Below are 27,655 nucleotides of genomic sequence, written 5' to 3'. Positions count from 1 at the left end.
ATCAACTGAAGTCATAAAACTATACTTACAAGTGTATAATTTAAATATAAGTAGATCAACTATATATAAAATCCCAAAATCAATCTTCCATCTTCATTTTCAAAAAACTTGTTGCAGAGGCCTGTAGATTTTTCTCGATTGCTCTGACACATTTCTTGAAATTATGCCTCTTTTTCTTGAAACTCAAACACAAATGCACAACTTCTCACCCAATTCTCAGAACATCCTATTTTCAGGTCAAAATAAAGCTCTCCACTCAAAACCATTCAATCTTGCTGGAAAACCAAACTTTGCCCTCAGACATAACACACAAGCCCTCAAAAACACACACACTACAACACAGTCTTACACACTGGTGAGATAATAATAATAATAATAATAATAATAATAATAATAATAATACATAAAAACCTCAAAGTGCTACAGGTAAGATGATAAAAGCCAGGTAAAAACATCAGTGTATAAAATATAGATAAATAGTGCAACAACATTATTGTGCAAGGTTAAAACTCATAAGTTCTTCTAAAAATAAATGTTTTTAGGCCTTTTTTAAAAGTCTCAATAGTCTCATAGAAGTGCGTTACAGTAATCCAGTCTGGAGGAGACAAACGCACGGACCAGTTTTTCAGCATCAGCTAAGGTGAGTGTAGAACGGAGTTTTGCAATATTTCTGAGATGATAGAATGAGATCTTGCACAGGTTTTTGATATGGGCTTCAAAGGTGAGTTGCGGATCAAATCTTAGATTTGTGACTGTTGTGGAGAGGGGAATGTCTTGACCAGAGATAGTTATAACGGTTATGGAGGATGACTGAACTTGATGTGAGGTGCCAACAAGAATTGACTCAGTTTTGGAGCTGTTCAACTGCAGGAAGTTGTGTTTCATCCAAACCTTTATCTCCTCCAGACAGGCGGTGAGTGTTGAAGACGATGATGATGTTGGTGAAGTTGTAGTGGGGTGTGCATAACAGTGAAATGAGACTCCACGGTGACTGATGACGTTGCCGAGGGGGAGGATGTAGATGATGAAGAGGATGGGGCCAAGAACTGACCCCTGGGGGACTCCGCAGGTGACTGTGTGTTGCCGGGACCTTGCGCTACCAAGTGAAATGTACTCTGTTCTGTCAGTGAGGTACGATGTAAACCAGTTAAGAGCAGTGTCAGTGAGTCCAATGGTTTGGTGGAGCCGGTTTAGAAGTATGCCATGATCTACAATGTCGAAAGCAGCAGACAGTTCGAGGAGTTTGAGGAGGGAATGTGAGCTAGCATCAGCTGCCATTCGTAGGTCGTTTGTGGCTCTCTTTTATTCTTAAGTGTGCTGTACAGTAGCATGGTTATGGTTTTGAAATTTTAGCTCAAAAGCCTGTTTATAGTGTTTAAGCAATGGAGAAAAACTGTAAAAATCGTACATCACAGTCATGTTGTATCACTTTAAGCTGATGATATCCTAATCTTTATTTCTAATGCTAAAATATAAAATTCTGGTCGGCTAAGAGGCATCGCGAGGCTACACAGCCGACCAATCACAGAGCTTACGAACCGTGTCGACTCAAAGTGTAGTCACACATTTGAGGAGGTGCACGCCAGGCGAAGGCGTGGCCTCTGCGTATCCCCGTAGCCTACGCCATTACCTATACCGTCGATTTGATGCAGAAGTATAAATTGCACTCCCCCCCCAGAGCTGGCCAGCTCCTCCCCCTCCTCTCTCCATCACAGAGAGGGAAGTCAACGGTCTTTTCAGGTGGCAGAAAACTCGCAAAGCAGCTGGGCCGGACTCTGTCTCCCCATCCGCCCTGAAGCACTGTGCTGATCAGCTGTCTCCGGTGTTCACAGACATTTTTAACACCTCACTGGAGACATGCCATGTGCCAGCCTGCTTCAGAGCCTCCTCCATCATCCCTGTCCCCAACAAACCAAGGACCACTGGACTAAACGACTACAGACCCGTCGCCCTGACCACTGTGATTATGAAGTCCTTTGAACGCCTTGTGTTGTCCCACCTAAAATCTATTACAGACCCACTCCTGGACCCCCTGCAATTTGCCTACAGAGCCAACAGGTCTGTAGATGATGCAGTAAACATGGCCCTTCACTTCATCCTCCAGCACCTGGACTCCCCAGGAACCTACGCCAGGATCCTGTTTGTGGTTTTCAGCTCTGCTTTTAACACCATCATCCCGGCCCTGCTGCAGGACAAGCTCTCCCAGCTGAACGTGCCTGACTCCACCTGCAGGTGGATCACTTCTCCCTGTACACCAACAGCTGCACCTCCAGTCATCAGTCTGTCATGCTCCTGAAGTTTGCGGACGACACCACCCTCATTGGGCTCATCTCAGGTGGGGACAAGTCCGCCTACAGGTGGGAGATCGACCATCTGGTGACCTGGTGCAGCCAGAACAATCTGGAGCTCAACGCTCAGAAGACAGTGGAGATGGTCGTGGATTTTAGAAAGAGCCCAGTGCCACCCGCCCCCATCATCCCTTGTGTCTCCCCAGTCACCACTGTGGACTCCTTCCGCTTCCTGGGCACCATCATCTCCCAGGACCTCAAGTGGTAACTGAACATCACCTCCATCATCAAAAAGGCCCAGCAGAGGATGTACTTCCTGCGGCAACTGAAGAAGTTCAGCCTGCCAAAGACAATGATTGTGCACTTCTACACCGCCATCATTGAGTCCATCCTCACCTCCTCCATCACCATCTTGTACGCTGCTGCCACTGCCAGGGACAAGGGCAGGCTGAAGCGTATCATTCGCTCTTGCAGCTGACCCCTCCCACCCCGGACACAAACTGTTTCAGACTCTCCCCTCTGGCAGGAGGCTGCGGTCCATCAGGACCAAAAGCTGCTTCTTCCCATCTGCAGCTTGCCTCATTAACAAGGCCCGGATCCCCCCACTGACACTCCCCCCTTGCAAATGATACAAATGTCTCTGCACATGTAAATACTGTTTCATCTCGTGTCGTGCACAGACCTGGCACGTTGCACATATTTGTTGTTGATTGTTAATCTTTGTTGTTGTATATTTTTATGTTGTCAGTTTATATATTTATATGTACACAATATTCTCCTCCATTATGTTACGTCTGCATGGCACAGACCCAGAATAATGCACATGTTTATATCCACTACGTTGTTCTTCCATTCCATATTTGTTATATTTCGACATTTTTGTAGAAATTGTACTTTATTTATGTCAACTGTATGTTTGTCTACATGTAGCACCTTATCGTCACAGCAATGGGTAAAACACTACTTGGCAATAAAGCTCCTTCTGATTCTTTGAGGGTTTTTTTGTGGCTTGACACAAGGAATGCGACAGCTGAAACCCACATCCTGCACACATCCGTGCGCGGCGGCCCCCGAAGCACCGACTCTAGCTGTAGTCCACCCCCCGTGAATCTCCCACACACCCCTGAACGGGCCCCGTTCCACAATCCTCTCCAGGGCGCGGCCATCCCCACTGCTTGTACACCTCTTTCCACCACCCCCCCTCCCCTCGCCTCCCCAACAATGCGCCCGGACACAGAGCTCCGCGAACAGCCAGCCTCCCCAGCAACGACCCCCTGTTTCCCACCCTCCCTGTGCAAGGTGTCAATGGTCATCTTTTGGACAGATGTCAAGTCTGCAGTCTTCCCTATGATTGTGTAGCCTACAGAACTAGACTGAGAGACCATTTAAAGGCCTTTGCAGGTGTTTTGAGTTAATTAGCTGATTAGAGTGTGGCACCAGGTGTCTTCAATATTGAGCCTTTTCACAATATTCAAATTTTCTGATACTGATTTTTGGGTTTTCATTAGTTGTCAGTTATAATCATCAATATTAAAAGGAATGAACACTTGAAATATATCAGTCTGTGTGGAATGAATGTATACATTATACAAGTTTCACTTTTTGAATGGAATTACTGAAATAAATCAACTTTTGATGATGATATTCTACTTATATGACCAGCACCTGTGTACACCTTGCACAAGGATGGCAAGACACAAAAGGTCACTGCCAAAGAGGCTGGCCGCCCACAGAGCCCTGCGTCCAAGCACACCAACAGAGAGGCGAAGGGAAGGAAAAGATGGAGCACAAAAAAGTGCACCAATAGGGACAACCGCACCGTGGAGTGGACCGCGAAACAAAACCCACTCAAAAATGCGGGGGAGACCCACAAAGAGCAGACTGCAGCCAGAGCCAGCGCCCCAAGAACCACCACGCAAGACATGGGTCCCAGCCGCCGCACCCCTTTATATATATATTTTTTTTAAACCTGTCCTGCCCAGCAGTCTGGTATGGAGTGTGATGACCTGGATACCATATTGTGCCAGACAGATTTTACTTTAAGAAGAGAGTATTAATATACTCCTTTGTCTGTTTTATTATTTATTTAATTATGTATTGATTTGTGGGCGGCACGGTGGTTAGCACTGTTGCCTCACAGCATGGACCCACCCATGTCTGCGTGGGTCCAAAGACAAGATAGGCTAGATTAATTGGTGACCTTAAATTGTCCTTAGGTGTGAGCGTGAGTGGTTGTTCGTCTATGTGTGGACTGGCGACTTGTCCAGGGTGTACCCTGCCTTGCACCCGCTGTCAGCTGGGATTGGCTCCAGCCCCCCCGCGACCTTGTACGCAGGATAAGCGGTTGACAATGGATGGATGGTATTGATTTGTCACCGGGACGGACAGGGGGCACAAACAGACAGCACAGAGAAGGGGGATGGAAGGTGGACAACATCGGAAAAGCAGTGGGAAACAACAATTGCAGAAAGCAACGAAACCTGCAATAGAACAGAGAAGGGGGCTTGGGGAGGAGAAAAACAAACAATAAATAATAATAATAATAGTAAAAGCCGAACAGCAGCAACATTTTTTACATTTATCTCAATAAATAGACAATCCAAGTGACCATCTTCAACACTGAGGTCATCACAAATACTTCTAAGCTCATTTCCTGCTGGAGTTAGTCAGAGCATTTCCATAGAGAGCCACTTTGCATCAGCAGCACCATGCTCCAGTGCTCTGGGAGAGTTTATAGTCCTGAGAGTTGAACACTGGATGACTGACAGCTGTCCTTCATGACAACAGAAGCCACAGAAATCCTCCTCATCAAAAACATGACTTTGATCTGCGTCCTCATCTGGACTCTACTCTGCTGCTGCTTCACAGGTAAAGTCCAGAGAATCAAACTCCTCTCCTCTATGAACATCCGTCCCTCTGAAATGAAGCCCACAAAACCATGACGCTGCTTTATGTTTTTGTCTCTGTATCCTCAGAGTCCAGAGGCCAGGTCACAGTGACTCAGCCTGGAGCAGTGAGCTCTGCTCTGGGAGGCTCTGTCTCCATCAAATGTAGGACCAGTCAGGATGTTTATGTTTGGAGCAACTACCACTATTTACACTGGTACCAACAGAGAGATGGAGAAATACCTAAACTCCTCATTTACTATGCTAGCACTCGAGAATCAGGGATTCCAGATCGTTTTACCGGCAGTGGATCAAACTCTGACTTCACTCTGACCATCAGTGGAGTCCAGACTGAAGATGCAGCAGTTTACTACTGTGAGAGTCATCATTACATCAACAGTCAGTTTGTGTTCACACAGTGAAAAAGCGTCGTACAAAAACCTCCCTCAGTCAGACTGAACAGAAACTGAACTGACTGCTGCAGCTGGAAGCTACTGCAGAGACTGATACACTTCACTGAGGACACACACACACACACACACACACACACACACACACACAGACATAATTAAATCAATTGGATTTAACATTTAACCAGATTTGATTTGGGGAAATCAAATTACTTTTTACAGCAAGTCTTCTCTTTATCCATTTGTATCCCATTGAAATCTCAGGTTCATCAGAGGTTTGTTAAATAATCAAGAGAAACTAACCTGAGACTGTTAATGAGAAAAGTCTTGGTCATGACCTTTGACCTCAGCTTCATACTGGATCACAGCCACTTCAACTATTTCCAGATAAAAGAAAATATGAAGACACAGATCAGCATCAGAAAACTTTGTGATAAAAAATGGACCAATCAAAACCTTTACATCCCTCCAATTACAAAAAAATATTGTTGTAAAGCAACATTACACAAGAATGGCTTCTTCTGCAATTTAGTGCCCCCTGTTTTATGAGTATTGTTCACTTACACACCACTGTTGCAAATATGAACAGCTGTACACATGTAGTTGTCATGATTACATAACTTACATGATTAAAAATGTCAAAAACATTGCTTATACAGCCAATAATCAAGCAAGTCGGAAAACACAAGAAATAGCAAGCAGGCTAATATTACTGACTAGTCCAACAGCAAGAAGGCCAGCTCGACAACTCTCTCTTTGTATCTTCCTCACTCCTTTCGACAATGACTTCTTCGGTCTCTTTTCAGCCTCTGCTATGATCACTATACTGAGAACATCAAGGCAGCTTATAGTAAAGCACTATGCCGTTGTGGTTTCCTGCCCGGGATTCCAGTGCTACATAGTGCAACAGCACCGTGCCCGGAGTGAAGCTGTTGTTTCAAGATAACATTACTACATCATGATTCAATAACATCACATGCTCTTCCTCAGCAGATGGAGTTGCTCATTTTACTCAGCATTATTCTGGCTTCTTGTCCACTTTGACTTCAGAGTTAAAATATTCCATGACAGCTGGGTGAACTCCACCTGCTGATGATCATGTCATAAAAACAGTAATGTAACTGATGATGACTTCAGTGTTTTATGGCTCCACCCACATGTCCAAAACTTCTGGTTGTGTTTCTTAAGGAAGCTCTCTGAGATCGTCGTCCTCAGCATCCCTTCAAACACCCAACACTACTTTACTTGATGAAATCTCCACATTACAGACACCTAAAGATGTAAAACCTGCATTAATATTGATGTCATTAATCATTGTCTAAAACACCATAATACCATATTACATGTAGAGGAAACTGAAAATGACAAGTTTTCAGTATCGTCTACATGTAAATATGTAAATATGTAGATCACCGCCTTCTCCTCTTTTTCATGTTTTCCAGATTCATCAGGAGAAATCATCCTGACTCAGTCTCCTGGAGCTCAGTCTGTTGTTCCAGGACAGACTATCTCCATCAGATGTAAAGTCAGTACAAGTGTTAGTTATGAGGTGGACTGGTACCTTCAGAAACCTGGAGAAGCTCCTAAACTCTTGATTTATCATGCTACAAAACCGTCAGTCTGGAGTTTCAGATCGTTTCAGTGGGAGTCAGTCTGGAACTGACTTCACTTTGACCATCAGAGGAGTCCAGACTGAAGATGCAGGAGTTTATTACTGTCAGCAGGGTGGTCACAGATTCCCGTTCACACAGTGATACAACGTTGTACAAAAACCTCCTTCAGCTGGAGAGGAACTGATCTGACTCACCAGCTGCACAGAAATGAAAACACTAGATGTTTCAATATTAAAGCAGTATAAAAGAAATAACAGCAAAAAAAAAGTGTAACAAAATCATAGAAATTCATCATGTGAAAGATTTACTGTCTTGTTGTCATTGTTGAAAGTTTTCCCTCTCCTAATCAGGAGCAGCGGCCAGAGCCTAATATCTAACACTAACCAATTCTTCTTCTTCCTTTTTAGTTTAGCCTTACTAGAAAACTACAGAGTGCTGGTGTTGTAAAACTGTAACTGTATCACTAATGAAATATTGTGGTGAAGCAAGACACTGGTTCATGAAAGGTTTCACAACACACCCTCACAACTTTTGTCAAACATGCTCAATCTGCCTAAGACACAACACAGGGAGGGGATTACAGGTTTCATTAGCAGCACATCCACCACCAGATGAACCGTTTAACCACCTTATGAGGGAGGTTTTTATCTAAACCCAAGCAAAGGCAAAAAAGTACTGTTGATGATAGTTGATATGTTTCCAAAATGGATAGAAGTTTTTCCCTCTCCAGCAACAAAGCCGATGCAGTCTCCCACCAGGAGGGTTTGTGGTGGTTGTGGAGGCTGAAAGAGCTACATGGATACATACCAGCCACTGCAGGAAGGTGCCTGCACCAGAACAGTAACAGATCAACAAGCGTGCACAATCAGCAACTGAACCACTGTTTTCCCTGACCTTGTGTTGTGAGTGAAGGAGGGATTGGGAACGCTTAGGCACCCTTTGTCTCGGACTCAAAGGCTGTTAGACAGCAAACATCAACACAAGGGAGCTAGTGGGAAAACCCCTGGTCTCACCACTGCTGATTTAAGAGTGAGTAGCATGTTTGTCTCTGGAAGGAGACATCCATGGGACCCAGTCAGACACCCAGACATGTGTGGGCCTACGAGGAACAACACAGATGTTTGCTGCCATTGCAATAACATTAACAGTGCCTCTGTTGCAGTTCTTAGATCACAAGCATGATGCACAAAAGCCACCACAACAGAACCCCACGGTGAACTACACACAGGCATTGACATCACATAGCAGTGTTAGAGGCAAGAGAAGCACCCAAAGAGGCTGGGATGCTTGGATAATTTTAATAACTCCTCTTGTACGTTTGTGCCCAACAATACAGCTCCAGATGGTTCGGTGACCCCAGTGCTGGAAGGAATGTGTTCGCTACGAGAAGAACTTGCAGAGAACTCTGAAGTGGACACTAATATGTTTGACTGGTCTGATTCTGTATTTGCTAAATAAAAAGCCTTAGTGATGCCCATACTAGCAGGCCTAATGATTGCTGTAGCGCTGTTACCTCTCTGTGGATGTTGCATTATTCCATGTGCCAGAGGTTTGACTGTAAGAGCTATTGATAAATGTGTGTCTATTCAAATGATCACACTCCATGAACAAGTGAACATGCCATTGTTGCAGCAGCAGAACTGTGATGAAAGGAAGGACCCAGATTCGTTTCTTGGTTAAACTGGTGTAGATTACATCATGATGCCTTTCTATGACCTGATGATCTTTTTGTAATGCTGTATATTCTTGAGTGACCAAAGAATGCTCACAAGGGAGGAGTATGTGATGGAAATTTGATATTTGTGTTTACTGTTTCACCCTGCATGCTTCATCAGAATAGACTAATGTGTCACTGTGTGGTATATGCAACACTGACATAAAATCTTTGGTTTGAAAATCTGAGATAAGAACCATCTCATGTTGAAAGTACTTTAAATTTCATTTTTAATCCTTGAAACTGTATTGAGTAATGTGGATTTGTACAAATTACATTTTAAATGAATTCATGAAAACACCCGCTTTCATTCTTTCATTCACACCTTGTTTATACCTGCATTTAGAAAGTTCTCTTAATGCAGCTATAAAGAGAAACTTTACAGTGTCTCTGCTAAGGTGAGACTCAAGGAGAACAAGAAATTACCTCAGATATAATCCTGCACTGATAAAATGAAGGAAAATGCATCTTTGTTAGTAAAAAATAAAACTATCATGAAATATTATTTAATTTGAAATAACTTTTTTTGTTTTCTTACAGTGTTAACAGCATGAGCATTATTACATCAATGAAGCTTCACTACTTAAAGTTGAATATTGTTAATATGATCTGATGACAGAGTAACAGAGTACAGTCACTATAACAGAAATGAAAACAACAAATTTGAATGATCTGGTCTTTATTGTGTTGAAATAATCCAAATTAAATCCAGTAAACAAACTTTAACCATGAAACATGTGATTAGAGAATGACTTAAGGAAAGAAAGAGACACAGACACAGAGAGAGTTACAGAGTTCAGAGAGTAAAACCAGTAGCAGAGTCCCAGTGAGTCAGGTCAGGACTGGGAACACTGGTCTCTCCTCAGTGTCTCTGAGACCAGAGCCTGGGAGCCCTGGGTGGCCTCACAGGTCACAGAGCCCACCTTCCTCCACTGGTCTGCAGGGAGCCTCAGGGTGCTGCTCCAGCTGTAGCGGCCGTCCTTCTCCAGCACCCCGGGGCTCCTGCTCTCCTCCCAGCTGCTGCTGCTGCTGCTGCCGTCCACCTTCCAGGCCAGACTCCAGTCTGAGGGGAAGCCCTTGTTGGCCAGGCACATGAGCGTGGCCTTCCCCTGCTGCAGCTCCTCACTGGAGGGGGGCAGCACCATCAGGGTGGGACGGACATCACCTAGGAGACACCAATCAGCTTAGAGGACACCTTTACTGTGTGAGAGCTGAGTTTCTCCTTTAAGGAGTTTCTGTCAGATGGTTTTTCTGCTCCATCAGTCACTCACTCACACATTGTTTCACTTCCCTTTAAGAAGTCACTCATGCAAATCAGCACAGAGAGAATCATCATACAGAACGACCTGAAATATATCAAACTACACTGGAAATAAATAACAAACTTTCTTATCAAGATCATCCTTATCATACTTACTCAACATCATACTTAACAATATGATAATTTATTCAGTGGAAACCAATACAGAAATGATCTGACAACAATCAGATGTTCTTCATCTGTATTTCAAAGTGTTTCTTCACTTACATTAACATCTATAATGATGAGTTGAACCACTAGATACAGTTTAAACGTCGTTACTGTTCAAGTGCAAATTCAGTCACACAGGTATCACTGCTCAGCTGTATCACTTCACTTACAGCAGTTTAAAATTAACTAATCTAAGCATTTTTACATTAAGATTAAAGTTTTATATTTTCTCCACTTCAAGTTGATTATATTTCATTTTGACTGGACTGTGTGAAGAACAGTTTAGTTAAGCTTCTCTGAGTTAGCCTCCATGGTAAAGGAAGAGAAATAAAAACATGAACAATAAAAGTTTTATAATTAAAACAATATATATATATAGATTATTATCTGCCTTAAACATTCAAAAGTAGAATTTATAGCAGGACTTGATAATATTGTATTTAGTATATAAGCAGAAACTTACTTCCAACATCCAGTCTGGTTCCTCCACCAAAAGTCCACCACAGTGATACAAACTCATTGAGCCGCCGTACAAAAACCTCTCACTGTAGAGAGACACGGCTCTCTGACTTTGACACAAACAAACTCACGAAAAATAGTTTCAGTTTGTAACATTTTATCAGCTGACGTGAAAATATGACTGTTTTAATTTCATATGTTAATTTTAAGGCTGGGCATGTTAACGCGTTATTATCATGTTAAAGCATTCATTAATTAACGGCGACAGTTTTTTAAAATTATTATTTTAAAAGTCCGTTGCTCACTGGCTCTGAATACACATAGGCCTACAATCAAACCATGGGTCACAGGAGAGGTGGGACGTTGATCAGCCTGCAAAATAACCCAAACAAGCAGCGGAGAGGCTTCGGCAGGTTCTCAGGTGAACAGACAGGGAGACAGCTCTCTGCGAGTGAACGGCCGGCGCTCTATGGATAGTAACCATGGCAACGGCCTCTGTGCGCTACACAGCCGCAGCCTTTAACTTAAATTTAAATTATACAAAAAGATACTAAATTATACTAACTTTACCTGATAGGCCTGCATTTAGTTTTGCGGGGATGCTCTGCCATGTGAATTCCCTCCTGTTGATATCCTGATATCTATTTAGATTCTGGAAACTCATAAACAGCGAGGATCAGTCTCTCTTTCACTGACTTGTGCTGCACATCTCGTACAAAAAATTCAAGACAATTCAACTTTGGCAGCAGGCGGGCGTGTGCGTGAGGCGAGCACGACCACGACAGTTTCACGGGAACCGCAGTACACCTTGTGCTCGACCACTTCACCGCACTGTAACAGGGACACTTTCTACTGAACATAGACTGTTTCAATGTTCCCAATCCCAAGAAAACTGGACTCTGATGGTAACTTGTTTTAACAAGCTAGATAAAAGGTAATTCCCTGGCAGTGGTAAATAGCTGTGGTTTAATATTTGATTTGATTACATTAATGTTTAAGTTGAGATTTAAAAAAAATATTTTATTGCTGTGTAAAGGGAATACTGCTGGTAAAAAGCTCTTTACAAACCACATGTTAATGCATTTTTGTGTATGTAGCAGTACATTTAAGTCAAGCAATACACTACTTTAGAATTCATTATTCAATTTACAATTTTCAAGAAAATCATGCGATTAATTGTAATTAAAAAATGTAATCGTCGTTTTTTAAAAATATCTTATCAATACTCCATTGATAAACAGAATCATCAGAGTAAACCAAGTCCCTGCTAGAGTCAGTCAGAGCATTTCCATAGAGAGCCACTTTGCATCAGCAGCACCATGCTCCAGTGCTCTGGGAGAGTTTATAGTCCTGAGAGTTGAACACTGGATGACTGACAGCTGTCCTTCATGACAACAGAAGCCACAGAAATCCTCCTCATCAAAAACATGACTTTGATCTGCGTCCTCATCTGGACTCTCCTCTGCTGCTGCTTCACAGGTAAAGTCCAGAGAATCAAACTCCTCTCCTCTATGAACATCCGTCCCTCTGAAATGAAGCCCACAAAACCATGACGCTGCTTTAAGTTTTTGTCTCTGTATCCTCAGAGTCCAGAGGCCAGGTCACAGTGACTCAGCCTGGAGCAGTGAGCTCTGCTCTGGGAGGCTCCGTCTCCATCAGATGTAGGACCAGTCAGGATGTTTATGTTTGGAGCAACTACCACTTTTTAGCCTGGTACCAACAGAGAGATGGAGAAACTCCTAAACGGCTCATATACGCTGCTAGCACTCGAGAATCAGGGATTTCAGGTCGTTTTACAGGCAGTGGATCAAACTCTGACTTCACTCTGACCATCAGTGGAGTCCAGACTGAAGATGCAGCAGTTTACTACTGTCAGAGTTATCATGTTATCAACAGTCAGTGGTTGTTCACACAGTGAAAAAGCATCGTACAAAAACCTCCCTCAGTCAGACTGAACAGGAACTGAACTGAGTGCTGCAGCTGGAAGCTACTGCAGAGACTGATACACTTCACTGAGGACACACACACACACACACACACACACACACACACACACACACACACAGACATAATTAAATCAATAGGATTTAACATTTAACCAGATTTGATTTCGGGAAATCAAATTACTTTTTACAGCACGTCTTCTCTCTATCAATTTATATCCCATTGAAATCTCAGGTTCATCAGCGTTTTTTTAAATAATCAAGAGAAACTAACCTGAGACTGTTAATGAGAAAAGTCTTGGTCATGACCTTTGACCTCAGCTTCATACTGGATCACAGCCACTTCAACTATTTCCAGATAAAAGAAAATATGAAGACACAGATCAGCATCAGAAAACTTTGTAATAAAAAATGGACCAATCAAAACCAGTACATCCTTCCAATTACAAAAAAATATTGTTGTAAAGCAACATTACACAAGAATGGCTTGTTTTGCGATTTAGTGCCCCCTGTTTTATGAGTATTGTTCATTTACACACCACTGTCGCAAATATGAACAGCTGTACAGATGTAGTTGTCATGATTACATAACTTACATGATTAAAAATGTTGAAAACTGCTAGCCAATCATCAAGCAAGTTGGAAAACACAAGAAATAGCAAGCAGGCTAATATTACTGACTAGTCCAACAGCAAGAAGGCCAGCTCGACAACTGTCTTGGATCCTTTCAGTTCAGTTAGTTCAGGCCAACAAGTAAAAGCCAGTCTGATATTTAATCTTGTCCAGTAACTCTCTCTTTGTATCTTCCTCACTCCTTTCGACAATGACTTCTTCAGTCTCTTTTCAGCCTCTGCTATGATCTCCATACTGAGAACATCAAGGCAGCTTATAGTAAAGCACTATGCCGTTATGACAGGTTTCCTGCCCGGGATTCCAGTGCTACATAGTGCAACAGCACCGTGCCCGGAGTGAAGCTGTTGTTTTAAGACAACATTACTACATCATGATTCAATCACATCACATGCTCTTCCTCAGCAGATGGAGTCGCTCATTTTACTCAGCATTATTCTGGCTTCTTGTCCACTTTGACTTCAGCGTTGAAATATTCCATGACAGCTTGGTGAACTCCACCTGCTGATGAAGATCATGTCATAAAAACAGTAATGTAACTGATGATGACTTCAGTGTTTTATGGCTCCACCCACATGTCCAAAACTTCTGGTTGGAGTTTCTCGAGGAAGCTCTCTGAGATCGTCGTCCTCAGCATCCCTTCAAACACCCAACACTACTTTACTTGATGAAATCTCCACATTACAGACACCTAAAGATGTAAAACCTGCATTAATATTGTTCTGCTTTGTCGGAGAAACACTGAAACAAGCAGCATTTACCTTCTTCCATCTGTTCTCATGTTAAAGAAATGAGACTCTTCTGTTTGGATGTTGATCATCTTTCTCCAAACTGGATTTGTCTCAATAACCCTTCTCCTCTTTTTCATGTTTTCCAGATTCATCAGGAGAAATCATCCTGACTCAGTCTCCTGGAGCTCAGTCTGTTGTTCCAGGACAGACTGTCTCTCTCAGATGTAAAGCCAGTTCAAGTGCTGGTACTTGCCTCAACTGGTACCTTCAGAAAGCTGGAGAATCTCCCAAACTCCTGATTTATCATTCTACAAGTCGTCAGTCTGGAGTTTCAGATCATTTTACTGGAATTGGATCTGGGACTGACTGATTGGTGAGTGATCTTTATTGTTTAAAGATACAGACCAAGCAACACTCTGTTGTCCTTGTGACAAAATGTATGTGGAAAAGACACAAACAAACACACACGTTCCAAGCCACAACCTTACCTTAACTAAAACCTCTAACTTTGAAACTAAAACTAAGTCTTAATGCTCACAGTCCTTGGTAAATTATTAATTTCTTTAACCTACAGTGGCCCTAATAAGTGTGAGCTCTGCCTTTCAGATGAATCACTTAGTCTGTTTTTCTTATCTTTAATAAATATCACAAAGACATCAGTTTGTTGTAACTTCTTTATTTATTTGTTTCTTCACAAGTATATTTACAATTTCTAACTGATTGATCCTTTGATAAACAGCATCATCAGAGTAATCCAAGTCCCTGCTGGAGTCAGTCAGAGCATTTCCATAGAGAGCCACTTTGCATCAGCAGCACCATGCTCCAGTGCTCTGGGAGAGTTTATAGTCCTGAGAGTCGAACACTGGATGACTGGTGGTGTGGTGATGGTGGATAGATAGGATGCTTGCCTTTGCCTTTGGTGTGGGAGACCTGGGTTCGATTCCCACTGTGTGAACACATGCTGACTGTTCAGCATTGTGTCCCTGAGCAAGACACTTAACCCCTAGTTGCTCCAGAGGTGTGTGACCTCTGGCATTTATAGCAATTGTAAGTTGCTTTGGATAAAAGCATCAGCTAAATGAATAAATGTAAATGACTGACAGCTGTCCTTCATGACAATAGAAGCCACAGAAATCCTCCTCATCAAAAACATGACTTTGATCTGCGTCCTCATCTGGACTCTCCTCTGCTGCTGCTTCACAGGTAAAGTCCAGAGAATCAAACTCCTCTCCTCTATGAACATCCGTCCCTCTGATATGAAGCCCACAAAACCATGACGCTGCTTTATGTTTTTGTCTCTGTATCCTCAGAGTCCAGAGGCCAGGTCACAGTGACTCAGCCTGGAGCAGTGAGCTCTGCTCTGGGAGGCTCCGTCTCCATCAGATGTAGGACCGGGATGCAGGATGTTTATTTTAGTAACCCATACCACCGTTTTGCCTGGTACCAACAGAGAGATGGAGAAATTCCTAAACTGCTCATTTACAATGCTAACATTCAAGCATCAGGGATTCCAGGTCGTTTTAAAGGCAGTGGATCAAACTCTGACTTCACTCTGACCATCAGTGGAGTCCAGACTGAAGATGCAGCAGTTTACTACTGTCAGAGTTTTCATTGGATCAACAGTCAAGCACCCACACACACTGTAAATTTTAAATTGCATCAAGTCGATTGAAAATGTCACCATACTGACATGCAACAACAAATATGTCAAATTATACTGACTTTGGAATACGAAAAACAATCTCAGCACTAAGTCCATCCACTACATGTTGTGGAGTTTTCAGTCACATCACTTCATCTTCCTTAGCAGATGGAGCCGCCCAAGTTTTCATTGAAATGTAGATTTTCAAATTCCCATTCCTCTGTGGTGAAATTTATTTTACTCTAAAGCATGAACTTTCAGTCTCAACGTTTAGGTCAACATGGAGACACGGGAGCTCACACTTGGCCTTCAGAGTGGCGTTTCCAGGGACTTGGGGTCTCACAGCATGATCAAATGTGACTGAGACAGTCAGTCGTTGTCAGCTGGTTGCATTTGTGTGTGATATTTGTGGTGAATCTACACCTTGTTTATAAAATGATGGATGTTAACACTTGAGAATATTAATATCATTAGCAGTTTGGGGAAAGAAACTGAGACACTTTGGGAAATATTGAATTATCAATTTAATAATGACTTTATTAATCAATCAAACTACAGTAAATACAAGTTAATAAAACAAAATATTGGTTATATGAACAGCGATAAATTCAAAATGTTGCAGGTTGATCAAAGGCAAACATTGGGATGAAGGGGTTATTTGGCTAAAGTGAAAAAAAGTTGCTTTCAAAGTATAATGGGAAATGAGTTAAAGGTCAACAAAAATTTAATGGTGGTGTAGTAGTGTGATAACTACAACATCATCAAGAACTCAATGGGGCTGTAGAAAAGTCTGGAAGCCAACTCAAAGCCAATTGCACAAGTCACCATCAAGTGTGGCATATACCAAGGTGATGCACTATCCCCACTGCTGTTCTGCATAGGCCTGAACCCCCTCAGCCAGTTCATCACAAAGACCGGTTCCGAAGTGGAACAACCATCAGTCACCTCCTCTACATTGATGACTCAAGCTGTCTGGAATGAGCGAGACATCGACTCACTGATCCACACTACCAGGATCTACAGCAACGACATTGGAATGTCGTTTGGACTGGACAAGTGTGGTCGCATGGTATCAACAAGAGGGAAGATGATCAGAACTGATGGGGTGAACTACCAGAAGGCTACATTGCAGACGTTCAGGACAGCTACAAATACCTTGGGGTGCCACAGGCAAACGGAAACCATAAGGAGGCAGCAAAGCACCACAGCCAAATACCTACAGAGAGTAAGGCAGGTCCTGAAAAGTCAGTTGAATGGGAAAAACAAGATCCGAGCCATCAATACACACGCCCTGCCTGTCATCAGATACCCCATTGGTATAATAAACTAGCCAAAGCAGGAGATAGAGGCTACTGACATCAAGACAAGAAAGCTTGTCAAAATTTATGGAGGGTTTCACCCCAAATCCAGCACCCTGAGACTGTACACCAAGCGTAGCGAGGGAGGCCAATGGCTAGTGAGTGTCAAGACCACTGTCCAGGATGAAACAACAAACATCCAGGAGTACATCAAGAAGATGGCCCCCAAAGATGAAGGGCTTAGTGAGTACCTCAGGCAGCAGAAACCTGAGGGTGAGGACAAGGAAGATGAAGAACCTTCATGGAGGGACAAGCCGCTGCATGGCATGTACCACAGACAAATAGAAGAAGTAACTGATATCAAGAAATCCCAGCAGTGGCTGGAAAAGGCTGGACTAAAGGACAGCAAAGAAGCATTAATCATGGCAGCACAAAAACAGGCACTCAGTACAAGATCAATAGAGGCTGGGATCTACCACACCAGGCAGGACCCCAGGTGCAGACTGTGCAAGGATGCCCCTGAGACAGTAAAGTAAATAACAGCAGGGTGTAAGATGCAGGCAGGAAGAGCGTACATGGAACGCCATAACCAGGTAGCTGTCATAGTGTACAGGAACATCTGCCATGAGTATGGGCTGGAAGTCCCGAGGTCAAAACACCTCCTAAGGTAGTTGAGAATGACCGAGCTAAGATCCTGTGGGACTTCAAGATCCAGACTGACAAACTGGTGATGGCTAACCAACCAGACATTCTTCTTCTGCTGTTTGGCTAACCAAACAGCAGAAGAAGGCATTAGTGATAGATGTGGCAATCCCAAGCGACATGTCACCCCGCAAGAGGTGAGAGTTTAAAAAAAAAAAAATTTTATATATATATCAGCAAACATGGAGTGAGAGAGGGTTTGGGGGTGCAGCAACCTGGTCAAGATGTATAAGGGGATGCATTGCGCGTTTGGGAGGTTTGGGAACCGCTAGGTCTAATACATAAAGGAGATTTGAATTTTATGTCTATGATTTAAAAGCTCATTTTGACATCAACTTACAGTATCTGACCACACATGTGCTTTGCCTTACTGTTAGCAGCTTTTCAAAATACAAAAATATAATGGAATCTAATGCAGTAATCAGCTTTTGGACAATGCACATTTGTTTCTTCTTTCAATTGCATTGTAAGTTTTCTTATTTTCCACTGTTTCATTTGTTATTTATTGTTGCTATTGTTCAGAATATTTTTTAACAAAAGCTTTCAAAAAGTGATGGAGACATTCTGATTCTGACCTGTCCCCAGCGTCCCCAGTGTAAATGACACCTATCTGTTAATACTTTTAAATGTCCCGCCCCATCCAGGCTGTGATTGGCTGGTTCACGACACTTGAAATTGACTTTCAGCACACGGCTGCTTGACAGGCACCCGAGTTTCTCTTCTCCCTCGTCTCTCTCCGCTGACCGAGTTTAGCAGACAGGCACAGAAACAGGTGAGCGTCACGTAGTGTACTTAGACTACTTGTCTTTTTCTTTTGTCTGTGATTTTATCTGGCCAACAATACAATGCAAATTTGTCAGCAGTGATATAAAAGACAACTTATATGTTTAATTTTTTCAGCTGCGGTTCCTTTTCAGACAACCTTTTTATTATGAGTCATTTGTTCAGATTGTAGGTTAAACATTTTTTCTAAATTAACTTAATAAAGAAACAAAAAAATATAACAACTTTGCGATTGCCGCTGCTCCCTGCTCTTCTCCCCCAAGTTTAGCAACTCTCCACCAGTCAGCAGAATTTCAATCGCCCGCTCTGCCTGGCTCTCTTCACACAACACTCTCACGTACGGATAATCTCAATGCTGTTAGGGGTGCTCAAAGCCTGTGCCCCCCCAGCTATGTCATCTTGGACAATATCTCCCACCCACTCCATGATGTGCTGCTCAAACACAGGTTCACGACACTTGAAATTGACTTTCAGCACACGGCTGCTTGACAGACACCCGAGTTTCTCTTCTCCCTCGTCTCTCTCCGCTGACCGAGTTTAGCAGACAGGCACAGAAACAGGTGAGCGTCACGTAGTGTACTTAGACTACTTGTCTTTTTCTTTTGTCTGTGATTTTATCTGGCCAACAATACAATGCAAATTTGTCAGCAGTGATATAAAAGACAACTTATATGTTTAATTTTTTCAGCTGCGGTTCCTTTTCAGACAACCTTTTTATTATGAGTCATTTGTTCAGATTGTAGGTTAAACATTTTTTCTAAATTAACTTAATAAAGAAACAAAAAAATATAACAACTTTGCGATTGCCGCTGCTCCCTGCTCTTCTCCCCCAAGTTTAGCAACTCTCCACCAGTCAGCAGAATTTCAATCGCCCGCTCTGCCTGGCTCTCTTCACACAACACTCTCACGTACGGATAATCTCAATGCTGTTAGGGGTGCTCAAAGCCTGTGCCCCCCCAGCTATGTCATCTTGGACAATATCTCCCACCCACTCCATGATGTGCTGCTCAAACACAGGAAAATCCTTTCAGATCTTTTTATAATTCCACTGTCTTTTCTTATTTGCCAAATAAGTAGCCAGCCTGAAAAAGCAGATAAGAAAAGTCTTGTTCATGACCTTTGACCTCAGCCTCATACTGCTATGAGTTGTATTTTTTCCCTGTGGGTTTCTGAGTTTTGCCATTGTTTCATGTGTCCTTCTGTTTGCCTCTGTTTCCCTCATGTACTTCTGAATTATTTTGTCCATGTTTGTGCTATGTTCTGTTTAATCTTAGTTAAGTCTGTTTTCCCTGTTAGTTGTAGTTTATTGGTATATTTATGATCTGTCTGCTTATGTTCTGGATCAGTTATTTATATTCCTGGTTATTAGTTTCCTTATGGCTTTATTGGTGTCTCTCTGTTTTCCCTGGTGTCTCACTGTGTCTCGTTAGCCTCAGGTCTTTCACCTGTGTTGCTCCTGCCCTTGTCATTATCCCTTCTGTTCTGCCCTTGTCTGGTCATTGTTTGTGTTACGCCCTGTCTGTCGTGGCTTGGAGTTGCTCTGTCTCGTGTGGTATTTAGTCCTGCTTGTTCCCTGCTTGTTTACTGGCTGTCTCACGGAGTTATGGATTAGCTGTTTTGGATGTCTGTTTTGTTTGCTCATTTGGATTTAATCATTTTTGATTTTCTGGACTCTCTGGCCTCAGCCTGTAAGTGTGCTCTCTTTTGTTTGTTGAATAAATCTCAAGATCTGAACCTGCCTGTTCCAGTGTCTGCATTTTGGGTTCTCCAACCTGTTTCTGCCACAAATCGTAACACATACTGGATTAAAGCAATTTCAACTATGTACATTTAACTGAAAATATGAAGACACAGATCGGTATCAGAAACATTCAGGATCAGAGCCTGTCCAAACAAAACCAGTACATCCCTGAAAGCACAAAATAGTATTTTAAATATATAAATGCATCTCATCTATAGAAAAGCTAAAAATCAACTTATATCATAAAAATTCAAAAGAAATAAGTAACCTCCTTGATATAACTGTATCTGCATTTACTATATAAACAATATCAAATAAACATTTTCTCTAACATGCAAATCAAAACTCCACAAATACACTGTGACTAAATGTTTATTCTTTACCTTGGAAATGGCAAAACAAACTCAACATCCATCCACTAACTGTTATGGAGCTTTCTATCACATCATATGATCTCAGCAGATGGAGTCACTCAGTTTTCATGGAAATGTAGATTTTCAAATTCCTATTTCTCTGAGTATTTTTAGGACTTCATGTCCACATTGGCTTCAGAGTTAAAATTTTTCATGACAGCTGGGTGAACTCCATCTGCTGAGGAAGATTATTTCATAAAAAAAAGTAATGTAACTGATGATGACTTCCATGTTTTCTAGTTGGAGTTTCTCGAGGAAGCTCTCTGAGATCGTCGGCCTCAGAATCCCCTCAAACACCCAACACTACTTTACTTGAAGAAACTTCCATATTACAGACACCTAAAGATATCAAACCTACATTGATATTAATGTCACTAATCATGGTCTAAAACACCATATTATATGTAGAGGATACTGAAAATGAGAAGTTTTCAGGATCCTCTACATGTAAATATGTAAATATGTATATCAACGCTCTCAGCACTGAGGGGGAAACACCATGATATGTTGAGGACAGCTACAGCTCACTGACTCTGTGTGTTTGCATATGTGTCCTGCCTCAAGACAGTAATGCAGATGGTGAAATATTGCTGGATTTTGTAAAATGTGAAATCACTTTCATAAATTCTGTGGGGTTTTTTAGTTTTTTTTTGCTGATGAATCTCCTTATTTTAAAGCCTAAAATTATTTTTGTTGAAACTTTTGTAGATGTATTGATAGGATTGAGTATTTTGTCTTCATGCAAATAAAAAAAAAACACTGACTAAATAGGAAACCTCATTTACCTCAGGGTGAAGACACCTGGGGGATTTTCTATTATATGGTGAAGCCATTTTAGGATACTTAAAATATAAATAAACAAAGCCACATTTCTTTTTAACTGATGAAACAGTATTTTTTCTGCAAATAATAAAATTTAAGATATAATGACATATTAGAAAATGTTGATTCCTGAAAACTAGTGACCAGCACAATTAAAAACATTAAAATAAACAAATATTCAACACTGAAATTAAATATTTGGTGTAAGAATCTGACATAAGAACCATCTCATGCCGACAATACTATATTTTGTTTTTAATCCTTTAAACTGAGTTATGTAGATATTTATAAACCACATTTTAAATGACTTCATGAAAACACCTTCTTTCACTTTTCATTCACACCTTGTTTTTACCTGCATTAAGATAGTTCTGCTAAACAGAGACACTGTAAAGTGAGACTCAAGGAGTTTCTGGCTAAGTGAAAATAAATGATGCAATCCCAGAATGTATTAATAAAACCATTACCAGTGATGAATAAGTCTTCTTCTGACATCAGATATAATACTGCACTTATAACATCAAGGAATACACATATTTGTTGGTATAAAAGAATTCATGAAATATTTCTTAATTTGAAATAACTTTTTTATTTTCTGACAGTGGTAACAGCATGAGCATCATTACATCAATCAAGCTTCACCAATAAAATTTCAATAATGTTAATAAGATCTGATGACAGAAAAAAGAGAGACAGAGTTACAGAGAGCAGACTGAGAGCAGTAGCAGAGTAAAACCAGTAGCAAAGTCCCAGTGAGTCAGGTCAGGACTGGGAACACTGGTCTCTCCTCAGTGTCTCTGAGACCAGAGTCTGGGAGCCCTGGGTGGCCTCACAGGTCACAGAGCCCACCTTCCTCCACTGGTCTGCAGGGAGCCTCAGGGTGCTGCTCCAGCTGTAGCGGCCGTCCTTCTCCAGCACCCCGGGGCTCCTGCTCTCCTCCCAGCTGCTGCTGCTGCTGCTGCCGTCCACCTTCCAGGCCAGACTCCAGTCTGAGGGGAAGCCCTTGTTGGCCAGGCACATGAGCGTGGCCTTCCCCTGCTGCAGCTCCTCACTGGAGGGGGGCAGCACCGTCAGGGTGGGGACGACTCGGCCCACTGCAAAAAGATGGGGGGAGAGAGAGAGAGAGAGAGAGAGAGAGAGAGAGAGAGAGAGAGAGAGAGACCTTTTTGAGAAACTGAATTTGGATGATTGTTTTTGTCTGTGCTTTACTGATCAATAACAGTAGTTGAAGATTGCCAGATGTTGAGACGTGTCAAAAATAAGTTTCTCTTCCCTCTCCGAGCTCAGTAACCATGGTAACAGACAGGCTTCACTGCTGAACCATGACAACAGACAGGTTTCAGTACTAAAGATAAAAAGTTAAAAATGACAATTTGTTCCTCTGATGTATTCATGTTCAATGAGCAAACTACACATATATCTATTCAATTCAGTTTTATTTATATAGCGCCAAATCACAACAACAGTTATCTCACAGCGCTTTTCATAAAAGAGCAGGTCTAGACTGTACTCTATGATGCTATTTACAGAAGCCCAACAGTTCCCAACAAGAGCAAGCACTAGGCGACAGAGGCAGAAACCTCGAGCAGAACCATGGCTCAGTGTGGGCGGCCATCTGCCTCGACCGGTTGGGGTGAAGGAGAGAGAGCGAGAGAGAGAGAGAGAGAGGGAGAGAGACACCTCGGATCTCCACATTTAAGAGTAGGCATAAGACTTTCCTCTTTGATAAAGCTTATAGTTAGGGCTGGCTCAGGTGACTCCTGAACCATCCCTTAGTTATGCTGCTATAGGCCTAGACTGCCGGGGGATTTCCCATGATGCACTGAGCTCCTCTCTCCTCTACTTTCTCTCCCTAAAAATGCAACCTCATCCCATTATTGCATGTTACTTTTCACTGAAGAAGATTTCAGTCTGGACAGGATGGGACACATTCAAGAATTCACTACTATTATAATCCAATAATCAGCTAAAATATTGCAATAATTCCTAGTGTTATAAAGTTAAACAGAATAAATACTGAATTAGCATAATTAAAGGACTCAAATGTACTTACAGTTAACCTCCAGTCTGGTTCCTCCACCAAAAGTCCTCCACAGTGATACAAACTCATTGAGCCGCCGTACAAAAACCTCTCACTGTAGAGAGACACGGCTCTCTGACTTTGACACAAACAAATTCAACTAAACATTGACAGTTATGAAATAAAAAGTCAAACAGTCAAAACCTACGCCATTTAAAAAGTATAAATTTCACCCTTACTGAATTGTTAAATGTCTACAAATATTCTGACTCATAGTAAAATGAAGCAAAACAGAAATGTTTAGGAAATAAACTTTAAATTACATCATGTAAAATGACAATACAGAAATGATCAGAGATACATATTAATGAAAAAATGACACCTTAACGAAATAAACAAAAATCCTAGTGTTGAAATTTCAGTGCAACACTGATGTTAATTCCGTTGTTAATGAATTTAGTGAAATTTATACAACAGAGGACATTCTGAAATAACTTTTATCTGTGGCCAAATCCATAGAAAAAAAGAGAATTAATAGTTCCAATCAGTACTCTGATCTCAGTGATTGATCCATTGATAAAAAGCATCATCAGAGTACTCCAAGTCCCTGCTGGAGTCAGTCAGAGCATTTCCATAGAGAGCCACTTTGCATCAGCAGCACCATGCTCCAGTGCTCTGGGAGAGTTTATAGTCCTGAGAGTTGAACACTGGATGACTGACAGCTGTCCTTCATGACAACAGAAGCCACAGAAATCCTCCTCATCAAAAACATGACTTTGATCTGCGTCCTCATCTGGACTCTCCTCTGCTGCTGCTTCACAGGTAAAGTCCAGAGAATCAAACTCCTCTCCTCTATGAACATCCGTCCCTCTGAAATGAAGCCCACAAAACCATGACGCTGCTTTATGTTTTTGTCTCTGTATCCTCAGAGTCCAGAGGCCAGGTCACAGTGACTCAGCCTGGAGCAGTGAGCTCTACTCTGGGAGGCTCCGTCTCCATCAAATGTACGATCAGTCAGAATGTTCATTATAATAGCTACCACTTTTTAGCCTGGTACCAACAGAGAGAAGGAGAAACTCCTAAAGTCCTCATTTACCTTGCTAGCACTCGAGCATCAGGGATTCCAGATCGTTTTACAGGCAGTGGATCAAACTCTGACTTCACTCTGACCATCAGTGGAGTCCAGACTGAAGATGCAGCAGTTTACTACTGTCAGAGTCTCCATATTATCAACAGTCAGTGGTTGTTCACACAGTGAAAAAGCGTCGTACAAAAACCTCCCTCAGTCAGACTGAACAGATACTGAACTGACTGCTGCAGCTGGAAGCTACTGCAGAGACTGATACACTTCACTGAGGACACACACACACACACACACACACACACACACACACACACACAGCAAATGCACAATTTTATCAAGTGGATTAAAAATATCACAGTATCAGTTTCAGAACAAGTTCTGTGTCAAATAATTATCTTGCTGGAAATCAAATTACACAAGTGTTACGTAGCTACGTTACTGATTTTTTTTTTACCTAACCAATAGTTTTGTTTCCTAAACTTTGATCACATGTTAGAAAAGCTTTGTGGCAGTCCAGTGAGACTCACAGAAATGCTAAGGGGAGTGACAAAGTGTAGATCATTCACTGTATTTATCTTATGGTGAAATCTGATTGTAAAGCATAAACATTTAATCTGGACTTTAAATACAAATACAGTTCACTGAGGACACACACACATACACACACACACTGTTTCATCAAATAGATGGAACATTGCAGCTTTAACCATCAATTAACCTAAAAAACAAGTTCAATGACAAAAACTTATCTAGTGCAAATCAAATGAATCTTTCCATCACAGCTTTTCACCATCTATTCATATCCTAATAAAAATCCCATGTTCGTATCTATTTTCCAAATAATCATTAAGATCCAATCTGGGACAGTCAATTACAAAAATGTTTGGTCATGACCTTTGACCTCAGCTTCATACTGGATTACAGAAATCAAAACAAAAATATGAAGGCAAAGATCAGCATAAGCTTCACGATGAAAATATTATTTTAAGCTAAATTTATGTAAAGAAAAGCTCATTATCAAATGGAATCAAGACAAAAAGACACAAGTGACCTACTTCATATTATTAGATGTTTATAACTTTAACTGCAAACTGTATTTTTTTTAGGGCTTCATGTCCATGTTGGCTTCAAAGTTAAAATATTCCATAATAGCTGTTTTCTGGCTCTGCCGTCATGTCCAAAATTCCGAGTAGTTTCTTTAGCGAGCTACCTGATATACCAGCTTCAGCCTCCCCTCATGACTCATCATTTCTTTATTTGAGAAAATCTCGATATTATAAACAACCACATCCGTCGTCAATATGCATTAAAATAAAGTCACTATTCATTGTCAACAGACCATATTAAACTCATTTTCCACATTGGAATGACAAAACAAAATCACTGAAATAGTTTACTACCAGACTTTTTAGTATCCACTTCATATAAATATGTAAATATTGAGGACAATGCTCTCAGCACTGAGGGGGAAACACCAGAGAGCCACTTTGCATCAGCAGCACCATGCTCCAGTGCTCTGGGAGAGTTTATAGTCCTGAGAGTTGAACACTGGATGACTGACAGCTGTCCTTCATGACAACAGAAGCCACAGAAATCCTCCTCATCAAAAACATGACTTTGATCTGCGTCCTCATCTGGACTCTCCTCTGCTGCTGCTTCACAGGTAAAGTCCAGAGAATCAAACTCCTCTCCTCTATGAACATCCGTCCCTCTGAAATGAAGCCCACAAAACCATGACGCTGCTTTATGTTTTTGTCTCTGTATCCTCAGAGTCCAGTGAGCTCTGCTCTGGGAGCCTCCGTCTCCATCAGATGTACGACCAGTCAGAATGTTTATTATAGCAGCCCATACCACTATTTAGCCTGGTACCAACAGAGAGATGGAGAAACTCCTAAACTGCTTGTTAAACTTGCTAATCAGCTACTATCAGGGATTCCAGATCGTTTTACAGGCAGTGGATCAAACTCTGACTTCACTCTGACCATCAGTGGAGTCCAGACTGAAGATACAGCAGTTTACTACTGTCAGAGTTTTCATGTTATCAACAGTCAGTATGTGTTCACACAGTGAAAAAGCGTCGTACAAAAACCTCCCTCAGTCAGACTGAACAGAAACTGAACTGACTGCTGCAGCTGGAAGCTACTGCAGAGACTGATACACTTCACTGAGGACACACACACACATGAATTAGCTTTGTTTTTGTGATGCATAATAATAGAATAAGATAATTTTTTAATGATCAAGAAACTCTTGATCATCAAAAAATATATTTAGTCAAATTACATTTTCCAGCACGTCTCTTCTCTATACATTTATATCACATTATAATCCCTGATACACTTCACTGAGGACTCACAAACAGCGTTAACGCATTAATCAATTATCGCTGACAATTATTTTATCGCATGTAAAGCAGTTTTTAAAAAGTCCGTCTCTCACTGGCTCTGAACGTAGACGTACAGTCAAACCATGGGTCACAGGAGGGGCGGGATGTTGATCAGCCTGCAAATCACCCACACAAATAAGCAGTGGAGGGAGACTTCAGCAGACTGGATGCAGCGTGTGGGAGAAGTAGATAAACAAAAGGACGACGAGCCATCAAATTAAAAAGTGGATAGCTACACACTGCATGCTGATTACTATTGGGGGGAAGATTTCGGTCTAAGAAACATTCTTAATATCATAACGTAGTACCTGTCTGATGAGACAGCCCTCCGTGAGTAAACGGCACGCGCACAGCAACTTCAACTTTTTCCAAATAAAACAAAATATGAAGACACAGATCAGCATCAGAAAACTTTATAATCAAAATTGGCTCCCAGTTTTAGGAGTACTATTCACTTACATGACACTGTTGTATACGGACACCTGTTCATGTATTTGCTCTGATTACATTACATGATTAATGTCAACAGCTTTGCTAACACAGCCGAACATCAAGCAACAGCGACAACATAGGACAGAGCAAACAAAGTAACATCAATTACAGCGAGAGCTTTAGCTCCC

General features: G+C 41.7%; 3 gene segments (V, D, J or C); all 3 read left to right on the top strand.

Annotated features, from left to right (window-relative positions):
• Positions 1-5,104: 5,104 nt before the first annotated feature.
• Positions 5,105-5,595, top strand: LOC119907649. The segment is given in 2 exon segments: positions 5,105-5,156; positions 5,264-5,595. Coding segments are annotated over 2 exon segments (384 nt in total).
• Positions 5,596-12,267: 6,672 nt separating this feature from the next.
• LOC119907349 lies at positions 12,268-12,746 on the top strand (the record flags this gene model as incomplete). The annotated part of the segment is given in 2 exon segments: positions 12,268-12,319; positions 12,427-12,746. Coding segments are annotated over 2 exon segments (372 nt in total), but the record flags the coding sequence as incomplete, so codon positions are not given.
• Positions 12,747-24,335: 11,589 nt separating this feature from the next.
• On the top strand, positions 24,336-24,823 carry LOC119907647. The segment is given in 2 exon segments: positions 24,336-24,387; positions 24,495-24,823. Coding segments are annotated over 2 exon segments (381 nt in total).
• The last annotated feature ends 2,832 nt before the right edge of the window (positions 24,824-27,655 follow it).

This window comes from Micropterus salmoides, unplaced genomic scaffold, assembly GCF_014851395.1.
Source record: "Micropterus salmoides isolate LMB-PRFRI ecotype aquatic unplaced genomic scaffold, ASM1485139v1 Ms_hic_scaffold_17, whole genome shotgun sequence".
Classification (NCBI taxonomy): Eukaryota; Metazoa; Chordata; class Actinopteri; order Centrarchiformes; family Centrarchidae; genus Micropterus; species Micropterus salmoides.
This window is presented reverse-complemented; position numbering and strand designations above follow the sequence as displayed.